The sequence below is a fragment of the Buteo buteo genome, chromosome 9 (assembly GCF_964188355.1).
Source record: "Buteo buteo chromosome 9, bButBut1.hap1.1, whole genome shotgun sequence".
Taxonomy (NCBI): domain Eukaryota; kingdom Metazoa; phylum Chordata; class Aves; order Accipitriformes; family Accipitridae; genus Buteo; species Buteo buteo.
The window spans coordinates 7,285,737-7,299,117 of record NC_134179.1 but is presented as its reverse complement, the minus strand read 5'-3'; the positions used below and the strand labels follow the sequence as shown (position 1 = coordinate 7,299,117).

The 13,381-nt window shown below is 59.6% G+C and overlaps 1 protein-coding gene across 2 annotated transcripts in view; it reads right to left on the bottom strand.

Annotated features, from left to right (window-relative positions):
- DSCAML1 (DS cell adhesion molecule like 1) overlaps window positions 1–13,381 on the bottom strand; it is a 113,546-nt gene that overhangs the window by 16,423 nt on the left and 83,742 nt on the right. For both annotated transcript variants that reach the window (XM_075035137.1, XM_075035138.1), the window contains exons 7-14: window positions 12,743–13,039; window positions 10,654–10,926; window positions 7,042–7,320; window positions 6,625–6,744; window positions 6,308–6,484; window positions 1,064–1,263; window positions 277–373; window positions 35–163 (exon numbers count right to left, since the gene is read on the bottom strand). In XM_075035137.1, coding sequence (XP_074891238.1) covers window positions 35–163; window positions 277–373; window positions 1,064–1,263; window positions 6,308–6,484; window positions 6,625–6,744; window positions 7,042–7,320; window positions 10,654–10,926; window positions 12,743–13,039 — 1,572 coding nt within the window. The remainder of the gene's footprint in view (window positions 1–34; window positions 164–276; window positions 374–1,063; window positions 1,264–6,307; window positions 6,485–6,624; window positions 6,745–7,041; window positions 7,321–10,653; window positions 10,927–12,742; window positions 13,040–13,381) is intronic.

Sequence of the window (13,381 nt, the reverse complement as noted above, 5' to 3'; positions counted from 1 at the left end):
ACGGGGAGGGGAGGGGAAGTCAGCCGTCACCTACCTGACTTGTTCTTGTACTCGATATCGAAGCCAGTGATGATGCTGTTGCCGTCAAACCGCTGTGTCCATCGCAAATTCATACTCCGGGCTTTCACCTCACGGATCTCCAGCTCCGGCGGGTCAGGGGGCTCTTGGGGACACATGGGCAGGTTAGGGACGACGGGGAGAGAAGCCCCCCAGGAGCAGGGAGACCCTTGCAGCGAGGCTTTGTGCCCCAGGGCTCGTGTGCAGGGGAACGAGTACCTTGGACGGTGAGCTGGATCAAACCTCTGTCCTCGCCATAGGAGTTGATGGCGTGACAGGAGAAGAAGACCGAGTCCCCGCGGTCAGCCGGTTTCAGCTATGAACATGTCGGGGAGAGAAGAGGAGCCAGTTCAGACCGACCTACCCTGAGCACCATGCCCCTGCCTTTCCCTGGTATCACAGCCTGCTCCCACCACCAGCCCTGGCAGGAGCTGTGCCCGTGGAGGCAGGTCACCCCCCAAAGCCCCAGTCCTCCGGCTCAGGTCTGCACTGAGAATTTGCTCTTTGAGGTGTCCCTGGTGCTGCAAAACACCTTTGCGACCAGAACCCATTGTACAGGCAGCTGAGATTTATTGCAAAATCCAGGGGCTTGTCACGACAAGCAGACAGCGGCTGTTTTTTAATTGGTGTAATTAAAATTGGGAGCCTGGCTGCTCCTTGCGCAGGCCCAGGGCAGTGCTAATGCTTACACTGGTTGTAAAAGTCCAGGAGCCGGCAAGGTGCTTCGCCTGGCTGCACCGCAGAGTGCTGGGGCCGGGGCAGATGCAGCCAGCACATGGTGCTGATGGCTGGAGGTGCGATCCCTCTGGCAGGTCTTCGGACATCCCTCCCCACTGGACTCGATTTTGGCACCCTGGGAGCCCAGCCACAGCACCAGCCTCTGCGACACCCACCGGGGACCACCGCCACCGTCCCCGGGCACCCCCTTGTGCTGCCTGCCCGCCTCCGTCACCCGAGAAAGACACCTGGCAGCCCAGGTGGGTGCAAGACCCCTACCCCTCCTCACCTTGAGGGTGGAGATGACGTCGTCGCCGTTGTCCTTGGTGGTGATGGCGTAGCGCATGTTGCGGTCAGGGTCAATGACGGTGTCGCCCTTCTCCCAGCGGATGATGATGGGCCGCTCGCCCCGGGCGGTGCAGTTCAGCTCCTTGGTCTGCCCCTTGATGGCGATTGTGGTGTTGGGGTGGGAGGTGATCATGGCTGGGACTGCAGGGAGGCAGGGGGTCACCTGTGCGCCCGGGGGAGGGCCAGGTGCCACCTGTGGCTGCCCGGCCCCGGCACAGCCCCCAGACCCCACTGGGGAGGCGGCGGATGCGGGTCTCACCAAGAGGCCACGCAGCCCGAAGCGGAATCGTCTCGCTGCATTATACAGCTCGGGATCATAAAATAATGAAGCAGATAAATTTTATAATGCATAGCATTACACTGGGGTAGACAATAAAACGTGAAAGACAAATAACCAAGCGCACACTATAATGAAGAGAAAGCCTCCAGTCGGAGACGTGTGGGTATGAATTATTGACTAAGGTTTTACACTCCCGAGGATGAGAGGAAGAATGTTTTCCATCACAGATTTGCATAATTCACTCGTATAAACCTGGGCAGAATATAGAGTGCGATTTCACATCAGCAAGGCTGCCTTTGCATTGCAGATGCCAGAGAGATTTTTTTTTTTTTTCCATAGCCACCCCAATATGCAAACAAGGACGGTGGAGAGGCCCCACGCCGCACCCACCACCCCACCAGCCTGCAGCACCCAGCGCAGGCACATCCTGGTGCTGCCCAAGCAGTGGCTGCAGCACGGTCAGGGATGGCCCTTGGGACAGCACGGCCAGTCCCTCTTGCTGCTAGCGAGCGCCCGCAGCCCTGGCACGAAGCTGTCGCCTCCCATCTGGGTGCTTGGGCCGCTGGCCTGGCAGCAGCACTGCTGCGGAGGAGGGCAGGCACGCCAGCCCGTCCCCGTCCGCTGCAGCAGCCTCTGCCGAAGCGCTTCTCCTTGCTGCAAGGGACTGCCGTAACAAGCCCTGTCGGGCTCCTTCCTCCGCAGCCTCGCCGCTCCAAGAGCCAAGCCCTCGCGCCGCCCCGGTGCCGCCGTGCGGCAAGCCGGTCGCGGCACGCACCACGCAGGAGAAATGGGCTGGGGGGATGAGGGCAGCCTGGGTAAGCAGAAAAAAATGTAATGCATAAACAAACAGCACTGCTGAGTCCCGCAGTAATATATGATAATGACAATCCGCAAAGGCAACACACACTGTTATAATGGGACACAAGAGGATCTAATGAGCTACGACTTCTCGGCTTTCCGTGGCAATGTAATTCAATTAACAGCTAAGGAAACCTTTCCTCCTGAGCTGCCGGTATTCGCGAGGTGCAGGGCAGGCGCCCACGCAACTGGGACAGAGCGGTGCCAGCCTGGCACCCGCTGGCAGTGCCCCATGGCAACCCTGCCCCGAGGAGAGCACGGCCGCCGGTGAGCCGGCACGAGGATGCGGCAAAGAGCAGGGATGTTGGGGCCAGGCTGGGAGCTGTGGTGCGTTGCTGCTGGACCTGTAGTCCAGGGCAGGGGAAACCGAGACCTACCAGAAACAGAGCAAGTCATCTAGCTCTGCCCCGTCCCCACCTGCACACCCATCTTCCTCCGGCCCCAATGCCAGCGCTATGCCAGGGAGAGGGGGAGGTGTGGGAAGGGCCGGCCGAGCCCCAGCCTCCTGCGTCCTGCTGGGGCAAAGGCAGAGCACAGGGACGGCCGGGGGCTCTTACGCCTACCCCAGACCCGGGGCTGACCGCCACTCTGGCTCCCAGTGTGCACAGCACGGCATAAGGGCACCCACAGCCAGGTTAGGGGCTCGGCACTCGGTTTTGGCACCACGGCAGCCCTTGCCGGGCTCCTGCCTGCTGTCCCCAGTTCCTGCCACGGGAAAGCTATCGAGAGGCCACCCTGCCATTTGGCAGGCGGGGGCACAGGGAGCTGCTTCCCTGCGTTCAGCCTTTGTTTAGCCCGGGCCAGAGGCCGGTGCAGCACAGTGGGCACGTGTGGCCGCAGGGGCAGGACAGCCCCACAGGGCTGCGGCAGCTGTGGAGGCACCGGTCCCCTTCCCGGCGAGCGGCGGCCCCGGGAGAGGAGCTCCGTTTCAGGCTCTGCTTCGCTGAAATGCACTTATTGATGTCTGATTAAGAGCAGCTCCTTGGATGTAAACATATCAACTTCTCTCAATTGCTGGGGTCCCAGGAGAGCGGCACGCAGTCCAGAGTCGGGGAAGCAGCAAAACAAACCAAAAGAAAACCCCAACCAGCCGTGCAGACTGCACAGACCGGGGCACGGAGACAGAACCACTTTCATGCTGGTACCCAACACCTGCCCTGCCACTTGCAGGGGGACAGCATCGCTCAGGACTGGCCACAGGACCCTCTGAGGGCTGCTGGGGGCTGCTCCCGGCCAGCCCACAGCCCCCTCCCCAGGTGCAGCAACCTCAGTAAGGCTGGTTCCTGCCTGTCAGAGCATCAGCCAGAGCCCCAGATCAGCGCTGCTGTGTGGACGGGCTTCCCTTGAGGAGAGCTTGCCTCCGACGCTTTCTGCGCCCACCCATCCTCCCTGCACTGCTGCCGCGCTCTGCTGGTGCCCATGGGCCTTGTTAACAAGGCCTCAACAAGAGGCTTGTCCCGCTTGCTGGGCAGAGATAAGACTGGCTACAAAGGGAGTCGACAGCCCCCGGCACGCTCTGGCATCCTGCGCCAGGCTGGGGCACGAGCCGCTTCGCGGCCCGCTGCTGACAACTGAATGACAAGGGTGACAAGGGTGACAAGGGCTGTGCCTGCCTCCCTCGCCCCCCTCTTTCTTGTTTGGAGCCAGCTCTGTGATGTTAATTTGATTGCACCCGTTTCAGCTTCCTTTCTCCACTGATTAGCTGAGTTTCACCTGAAGCATGAGATTAATTCAAATTGCATGGAAGCAATCAGTTACGCTCTTGCCGTGCGGCAGGGAACTTCCAAATGCGCCTGTGCCCACGACGTGCGGGCAGCTGCCCCTCTCCCAGCACCCCCCGCCGGACCCACTCTCCCCAGCATCACCATGCCAGGGAGGACTGAGCAGAGGAGCCCCCCCTCCAGCGAGCACTGCCCACCGTGCTGCCGCCACTCCAGCAGCCCCAGTACAGCCCGCAGGACCCCCTGAGGACGCAACACCCTCCATCCCACACGCTCTGCTCTCAACACCCGGGGAGGCATGCAGCCATGTGCTAAATGGCATTTATCACGCGCTGGTGGTCTCCTCACCTGCGCTCAGCCCAGTGAGCCGTCCCCCCGGGTCCACGCTCCCGTCCTCCTGCATTCGCTGCCTTCCACTCTGCAGTACCCCTGAGCAGACGCTAACGAGCTTCTTTTCAAAGCAGGGAAGGACACGCCACCGTGGCAAGGCAGCAAGCTGCTGCCTGCATCCAGACACGCGCCTGTGCTGCGGGTTGAGCGGAGCAGCATGGCATGGGCACCCCAGGACGGGAAAGCCCCAGCCCCACGGGCTGCACCGCTGGCAAGGGCCGGGCATGACCAGGGCCCCGAGGGTTACACTCCCAGGCTGGGACAAGCAAAGCTGGGCGGCTTTCCTTGCCCACCACCTGCCAAAAGCAGCGGCCAGCTCCTTCCGGCACTGGCGGGTCTGCAGATGCTTGTCTGATGCGTTACCTGGCTGTCTCGGCTTGCCCCCCCAGAGCCCATCGCTGTGGCATCAGGGAAGGGGATGTGCGGCTGCAGGCTGGCTGCCACGGCCGCTCGCCTCTCCCCTGCTGACCACCAGCACGCTTTGTTTGGGCTCTGATTAACTTTCATTTAACTTCGTCCGCGGTGGCCTGACTTTCAAGGAAAGCCGGCGCTGATCTCACTTTAATTGGCCTGACATTTCACTAAACAAACAAAAACCCCAAAATGAAACAAAACAAAGAGCCCCGCATAATGCTTAATTGGCTGTGGTGCTCCGTCTACCTATTCATCCAAACCTTTTCAAAGGCTGCGAGGTCTCCGGGAAATGTAGAGGCACATGCATAATAAGGTTATGTGCTATTCAAGTCAGCAAGCAACCTGTCCTGGGATGCAATTACAGCAGATAGCAGGGACAAGGCAACAGTTCAGGCTCCGAGACTTCTGCACGCTCACTTGGGATTAATCGCCTCGACTTTGTACCTGCGCCTTATTGAAGTGCGTTGTTTGAAGTCACTCGTTTTGATTCATCAGTCAGCAGGAGAAATTAAACAGCTGACAGGGAGGGGAGCATCAACCCAGGAAAGCAGAGGCTGGCTGTGGAGGGGAGAAGCCCCGAGAGAAACGCCTGCTGATGCCAGAGAATAAAGCGCTTGGCTGGGGAGGGGAGGCAGCAAGGGGGCTGCCCGAGCCAGAGCCGCTCTCTCCTTGTCTCGTCCTGGGCGATTCCCCCGGCACGAGACCCTCGCCAGGACTCGGTGGTTCCCTGGGGGGGGGCTGCGCATCCCCTCTGCCTGGCAGCACCCTGCCCAGGGCACAGCCAGGGTGGCGGTGGATCCCGCAGCTCTGCCGGCAACCTCCATCGCCGCCGGCACGAGGCAGGCAGCCAGCGTCCTCACTGACTCATCCACTCGGCGCAGGCAGGGCAGAGTTTAGCCCTGCTGAGCCAAGCCCTGCTCAGGAGACAGGCGGGAGCAGCCACAGGAGCGAGAGTGACGGGGCTGGTCCCCCCTCCACCACCTCCTTTTTGAGATTTGAATGCTCACGGCAGCAACGATCAAAATAAATAAAGAGGAGCTGGAGATTCTGCATTCTGTTGATAGCAACAGGAGAGGAATCCAATAATAAGCGCAGTTCAAACACGGTGTCTAACAACACTTCCCAGCCCATCCCTGTCAAATTAGCCCAGCTATTTCCTTTCCTCCTGTATGATGTAGATCGATTGCTCAGTTTTATTAAGGACAAAGCGTGTTTAATAGCAAAAGGGAAGCGGGTCCCTGGAGGAAGGGAATCAACGCCCTCCCCATGCCCCGCGCATTGATCATGGGGATGCGCGGTGCGGAGGGCAGAGCCAGGCTGGCTTGGTGCGAACCCACCACATGGAGGAGGGGGCCGTGCCAGAGCAGGGTCTGCTGAGAAGCACCCACCCCACAGCCACAGCTGCCTTTACTGGCACATGGGGTGGGCGCCTGCCCCTGCTCCCCCCAGCCACCGCTGCAGCCGTGCCGGGAGCAGGTCCCCGGCCCCTCGCCACTGTCGCGGCATGGCCCTGGCTACTTACTCTTCACGGTGAGAAACATGGACTTGCTGATGTCTGTGCCCACCCCGTTGCTGGCCTGGCAGAGGTAGTAGCCGATGTCCTCCTCCAGCACATGGCGGATGAGCAGGGAGCTGTTGGGCAGGATCTGGATGCGGCCCGTGAGGGGTATGGGGTGGTACTGCTGGGGGTTGCCGCTTCCTATGAGGCAACACAGAGACACGGAGCTCAGCCAAGGCAGAGGAGCGCTTGTGAGGCTCGGTGCTGGGGCGGCCATGCCTAAAGGGGACTCGCCCCCACCTGCATGGAGGTCCCCACATGCTGCCGTGCCTCACCCCTACCTTTTGCGTGTTTCCACATGACTTTCGGAGGGGGGTACCCGTCAACGGAGCAATTCAGCACCCCGGCTTTACCGTAAATGCCATCTTGGTTGTTGGGTTGGACCACAAAACGAGGAGGCACTGAGCAATCGGAGAGAAAAGACGGTCACTGTAGCAAAAACCCCATCACAGCTCCTTGCGACTCCTCCCTGTCTGCGGGCATGTGGGTGCCTGGGCTCAGCCCTACTCCTCATCCTCCCTGCCTGCTTCTGCATCACTCCCAAAACTGGGGAAGAGCGTTATCTTCCTCAAGCCTTGTAACTTATCTCTGTTCCATGCCGTGCTACCCCTCTGTCACCCTCCCAAGCCCGACGTGGCAGCAGCATTGGGGACCAGGCTGGGCTGTGCGTGCAGCTGGCTCAGCCCCGTGGTGCTCACCCCGCACGATGAGCTGCCGCTCCCGGCTGACCGTGGCGGCATCGTTGCTGGCGATGCAGGTGTAGTTGCCGTTGTGCTTGAGGGAGACGCTGGAGATCTGTAGGGAGCTCATGAACTCCTTGCTCTCGATGGTGACTCCAGAGCCGGAGAGGATGACGTGCCCATCCTTCCTCCAGGTGATGTGGATCGGCATGTCCCCGGAGGAGACCACGCAGGGGATGTAGAGGAGCTGCCCGATGGAGGCTGGTGGGAACTCGAAGGGCTGGATCAGCGGAGGGACTGTCAAAGGGAGAGGCAGAGCATGCTGGAGAGCCTGTCCGGGAAAAGCCTTCCTCCAGCGGGGACGGGCCGCAGCGGTGCTCGGCAGAGATGCTGCCCCGGGAGGAAAAGCAGCCCAGAAACTAAGGCTGTCTTTTGCTCCGACCAGGAACATGGCCAGGGGAGAGTGGAAGGTGCTGCCGAGCAGAGAACAGCAGAAGACGTCTCCCACCTGGCAGGGCCACCACACTGAAAGCGGGATGGAGAAACGCCAACCTCCCAAGAAGAGCAGGCCCCGCTCTGGGGAAAGCCCCAGCTGCCTGCCCCGCACGTGCCAGCCAAAATTCCGCCTCAGCATTTATCTGCTCGCAGAAAAGCGATCATTAGATGGATGCTTTTCTTAAAGGCACTGGATTCAGAACCAGCCATTATCTTTCGGATAACTTAATTAGGCAACCGCAGCAGCATCTCTAGCAATGTGGGAGGGGGGAGGAAAGCAGAGAGAGGGAGACAATTAGCTTAACAAGGCTCAGCACCTGGTAGATGAGATCCTCTTTCTGCAGCCTCCATAATTAAATTAGCAGGCTGCCAATCGCCCCCTTGGCAGAAATAAGCTGCCCTCTTGTACAGGCGCAGGAGCAGTTCCCCGCCCCACCACGCACCTCCCTGGGCTCCCACCTCTACCCCGTGCATCGCAAAGGTCTCTGCCCCTCTGCCCGCCCCGGCCCGGCAGCTCTGCGGAGCAGCGGGCAAGCGGGGAGCTGCTCACCACCCCCCTGGGCTGCAAGCTGCTGCCAGCAGGCAGGCAGGCAGGCCGGCCGGCAGGTACGGGCAGGGCTGGCCTGCCCCTTTGCCGGCTCCAACGACGCGGCTCCAGCTGCCAGAGGCATGGAACCAGCACTGCCTGTTTTCCATAATTAATGAATAATTAATTGGGAATGCACCGCAGTCTATTGCAGAGCTGGGATGGGCTTGTGGATCCGCGCCTCTCCAAACACGCCCCGCTGGCCGCTTCTGAGCTGCCAGGAAAAGGACAGGCTCCCTCAACAGAAGAGCTCTCCCTGCTCCAGCTCCCCACAACCGGAGCCTGCAACTCGCCTCTCCTTCCCAGTTCGCTTCCCCCTGCAATTCTCCTTTCTCCAGGGATTCCAGGCTCTCGTGCGCAGCTGCAACAGGAGCCGGCCACACGGCCGCGGCCCAGGGCACCGTACGAGGATCTCCCTGCCCACAGCACCTGCCGCAGAGCCCTGCCCAGCAGCTCAGCTCTGGAGGGGAGCCCCAGCGAACAGTCTCTGCCTTCCCACGGGGTGAAGCGTCACCCCGACGGTGCCCCGGCACTGCCGGCTGTGGAGCAGCTGTAGCTGGCGTCGGCACCGCGCTCCCCGAATCGCCGCAGGCACCCAAGCAGAGCCCCAGGCCAGCACCAAACCTGCACGTGATGAATTAAAACGTTCCAAGATGTCTGCAGGATCAATGAGCTCTCGGGGCATCTTGGAGGAGGCCAGGTGCTCGGATTGCGCTGCTGGGGAAGCCCAGAGAAGAGGCCCTGGCAGCATCCCCAGGCAGCCGCAGCAGTCCCGAGGAGCTAAAGGGAGGTTTGAAGCTGGGACCTGGGGGACCTGGGGTCCCCAGGCTAAGCAGCAGCAGCTAAACCCGGGCGGGAATTTCCCTCAACACAAGATGGGGACCGTGGCTGCGGGCAATGCCTCGCAAGCAGGGCTGGGGGCTGCCCGCACATCCCTGATCCCCAGGGGAGCAGCGCCGGAGGGGAACTGTAAAGCTTTTACTGCCGCGTGCTTGGAAAGACCTGCATAACTCACTTGTGGCACTTAATGTGGGCGCCAGGCACTTGTGGCAATAAAAGCTTTACAGTGCTCCACGCCATCCTGTGCTCCTTGCTCTATGCAGTTATATTTATTCACTCCGCTCCGCGGAGCTAGCCCTGACTGTCTCCTAGGGCCTTTGCAATTCTTTTCTGCAGACCTTTTATCTGATGGCCAGAGCAAACAAGGAATCCAGCAAGTGGAGCCGGGTGTAAATCTCCGGCAGCCGCACTTGCAGGTGGAATGAAGACATCTGGCTACGGCAGAGCGGCGTGCCACTGGCCCGCACAGCACTTCCACCCGCTCGCCTTCCTTGGCCTGTCACCGGCCACTAATCAAGGCAGTAAATTCAGATTTGCAAGGGTTCGCTAGCGGTTGCTTCCCAGAATATACGGATCTTCGGCTGAACTTCAGCATCCAGCATCTGCTGATGGCACATCGCAGCGATGGACAAAAAGCAAAGCCCGTTATCTAACTTCACATGCATACCCCCCTACAGATGCTCTCTCCGCACCAGCCCTGCCTGTCCCATTCGTCCCAGGAGAAGACCAGCGTTTACTCAACTCCAGCCTCTCTTCAAGCCCTGGGGCTCCCACACAGATGGGGATTTCGTATAAGGCGAGGAAAGCAGGGCTGGCCATGCCCTCCATTGCAGGCCTGAGGGGAGAGAAGTCCTCCCCACGCCACCCTCTGATGGGTTATCCGCAGCCTACTCTTCCCTTTACAAAGCCTTGGAGAAGAGCATTTGCTAATCAAGCAGTAGCATCTATAATCAGCTTGGTGCACTCTCTTGCTAACCTGATTCCTAATACGAAAATGGTGGATGGGAGGGGAGGGAGGGGGATCAGAGTAAAATCCAGTCCATAAATACCCTGCTGGGTGAGACGGAGAAAGACAATTGGCCAGCTCCGTCCCCAGCGTGGCTGTGTTTGTCTAAATGATTTACTGCAAACACCGAGCTGGCGACGGGCAGAGACGACCCGACAACTCTGAGGACGGGAGATACGGGAGCACTGTACGCTGGCAGCACAATCTCAGCGAGTCACTGGGAGGGAATGCATCCGGCTCAATTCATTAGGACTGATAGCTCCCTCAATGGGGCTGAATAATTGATGGCCTGGAGAAGCTTTTAAGATGTTCTGTGTGCTCGGAAGACCGAGAGTATTATTTTTTTAAAAGCTAACACACAGAGAAAAACATCGGTGAAGGCGATCCGAGCAAAGGTTAGATGGTTTAATACGTTATGTTTACACCGTAAATCCTTGCTCCATCGCTTGTAACGGGAAATGGATACGGTGTGGCTCGGGGCAGCGGCAGGCGCGCAGGCAAGACCAGGTAGCCCCTCCAGCAGGAGCTGAGCCGACTCCCGAGGGCTGCTGTGGTGGGAGCTGAGCTCCCATCGGTGCAGCGTTTGTGGACCATGGCCACCACCTGGCCGTGGAGACCCCTGTGTGATGCTGCTCTGCCTCTGTCCCACAGGACAGATGTCCCCAGGGCGTCTGATCCGGGGAAAGCCTCTCCACCCGCTTACCTTTCACCGTGACGTGGACGCTCTGGCTGATGGACAGCTGGGGCTGGATCAGCACGCTGCACAGATACTCTCCTTCATCCATGCCTTTCTGGACGTCCATCAGCTTAAGAGTCCCATTTTCAAAGACCACTTGGCGGTGGTTATCGGGCAGCAGCAAAGAGTCCTTGTACCACTTGATGGAGTAATACGGGTACCCGATCACCCTGCAGTTGATGAAAGTGTCCCTACCCGCTACCGCCGTTATGTTCTTCATCGCTCGGATGCTCGGAGGACCTACATATTCAGGAGGAAGGAAGAGGCAGGCTAGGTTAATTCCGAAGTGCAATTTGGTTGCGTGGAGATCTGCTGCTATTTCAGAGTGAGCGAGCTTCACAGGCCAAGGAGGTAACCAGAGCAGTTGGGACCCAGCCCGGGTTTGGGCAAGGAGCAGGCACGGGCTCCTCTCTGAGCGTGTGTGGGGACAGCCACTCATCGGCTGCAACCTCCAGCTAGAGCTACTGGCGCACGCCCACAACAGCGCAGCTACCAACGGGGGCCGTGGTCCTCCATCACAGCCGCACTTCAGCAAATCCCACCCTGGTTTTGCAGGTGCAGCTTCAGTGCTGGGGAAGCTGAGCCCGCAGACACCGCTGCTGCTCATCAGAGGAGGCTGGATGGTGTCTGGAAGCACAGCATGTTTCTGCGATGGGAACCGTGGCCTCCCAGTACACCTCCACCACAGCTCCTCCAGCAGCGCCTGCGGCCGCAGGAGCTGTAAAAGAGATGGGGAGCGCTCCTCCATGGTCACAGCCACTCTCCACCTCTCTTAGGAGAAGGAAGCTGCCTGCGTTGTGCCAAACATCCTTGACAAGACCTGCTACAGGAACCTGACTTCCACTGGCGAACGCATTTCCCCTCCCCTAAAATATACTTTTCTGAGCCTCCTGCTGGCAACCTGAGTAGGGCTGAAAAGCCAGTCACCATTTTCTGGCTGGCTCTTGTGCTGGCTTAAGGACCAGGAGAACGCTGCAGGTGAGTATTTCAATGAGAGGTTTCATGCATCAATAATTACATTGTTCTCCTGGCCACTGCATAAAATAGCAAACTAATCTAAAGATTAACCCTATCTTGACTCCTCATCCTAAGGGCGTAGCAGGATAACAGCTTAACAGGCGCTCGGGATAAGCTCCGGCTTCTCATGGCTGAGGGATGAACTTGCTCCAAATGTAGCAGTAAGCGGCAGCAAAATTCAGACTCTCCTGGGATCCCAGCCAAAAAGCCACTAGATCCATTTCAAACCTGAGACACAGACAAACACAGCCCTTAAACCCTCTTTCTCAGCAGACAAATAAATGCTGCCTTCTCTCTATCTTGCTCCCACCTGGAAGCCTGTGAGCTTTAATTGGTGATTATTAACGGGCAGGGGCTTATACCATACCCTGTGCCTGAAAGCGCTCCCTGTAACGCACCGAGCGACACGCTCCAGCCGTAATAACACGGCGATTAACGCGGCCATGGCTTTTAGCAGACAAAGAAAATACAGACGTGACAAATCAAAGCTCATTTTCCACAATTTCACGTGCTGCCTTGTCGACGTTTGCCACATAGGTCCCTGTGCCAGCAGGCACGTTCTCTGCCAGGCAGCCGGGCTCCCACTGGGACCAGGGGGTGGCTGGGAGAGCACGGGGGGCCTGGGACACTTCTGGGCCCGCCACCACCTTCCCTGTGCACAGAGTCCCTTGGGAAAGTGTTTGCCAATGCTCCGCAGACCCCAAGGCAGGGGCTTGGCAGGGTGAGGGCGGACCCTGATGGGGAGAGCGCTGCCCTTTTGCCCCTGCAAAGCCGAGCTCCAGCTCTCCAAGGCTACAGGACCGCTTTGCCGTTCGTTAAACTCCTTGCTTTAAATGGCAGGGAGGCTCAGCCCTGCAGGCAGGCGTGTGAGCGAGTGGGGCAGGAGCGGGGAGCTCAGGGAATGGGGTCAGGGCAGCCAGGGAGACCTGTACGGCTGGGAAGAGCCCAGAGAGGCGAGCAGGAGCGATCGGCCAGGGAACAGAATAAAACCAAAAGCCCGGTAAAAGTCCTATTCTGATATTTAAAAGTAGACAGGCACCTCTTACGTTTATTCGCGCTTGGTATTCGGCGCTGCCCACCGAGTTCCGCGCGGTGCACCGGTACACGCCGCCGTCCTTGATCTGCGGGCTCGTCACGTTCATGTGGCTGACCGTGGTGCCGTCCGACATGGTGTACTGGTTGGTGCGGTGCCCACTGTCCCGTGGGATGGGCTCGTCATCCAGCGCCCAGGTGACGGTTGGTGGGGGGGCCCCCTTGGCGGCACACATCAGGGAGAACTGCTCCCCGGGGTTGACCACCTTCTCACTGAAGGAGGAGACGATGCGGGGGGTCCCATCTGGGGGGCACCCAGGGGAAGGGGGGTCAGGGAGCGGCAGCCACAGGCAGCAGAAGTCACCCGCTGGCGGGATGGCTTTGAACTCCCCCCTGGGTGGGAGCCCCAGCTCAGCCGGGAGAGGAGCCCTCGTCGGCAACACGTGCACGGCCATGCCTGCATCCCTGCAGCAGGGAGATGCTGAGAGGGGATGAGGGGGCACACTGGTTGATACAGACATTGGCTCAAGGGGACGCCTGGCTCGGCAGAGCCCATCCCTTGTCCAAACATCCAGCCGTCTGGATCGGGGAGGGGACACCCGGTGAAAGGCGGTGCCTCGGCCCAGGGGCTGGGGACGGGCAAGTC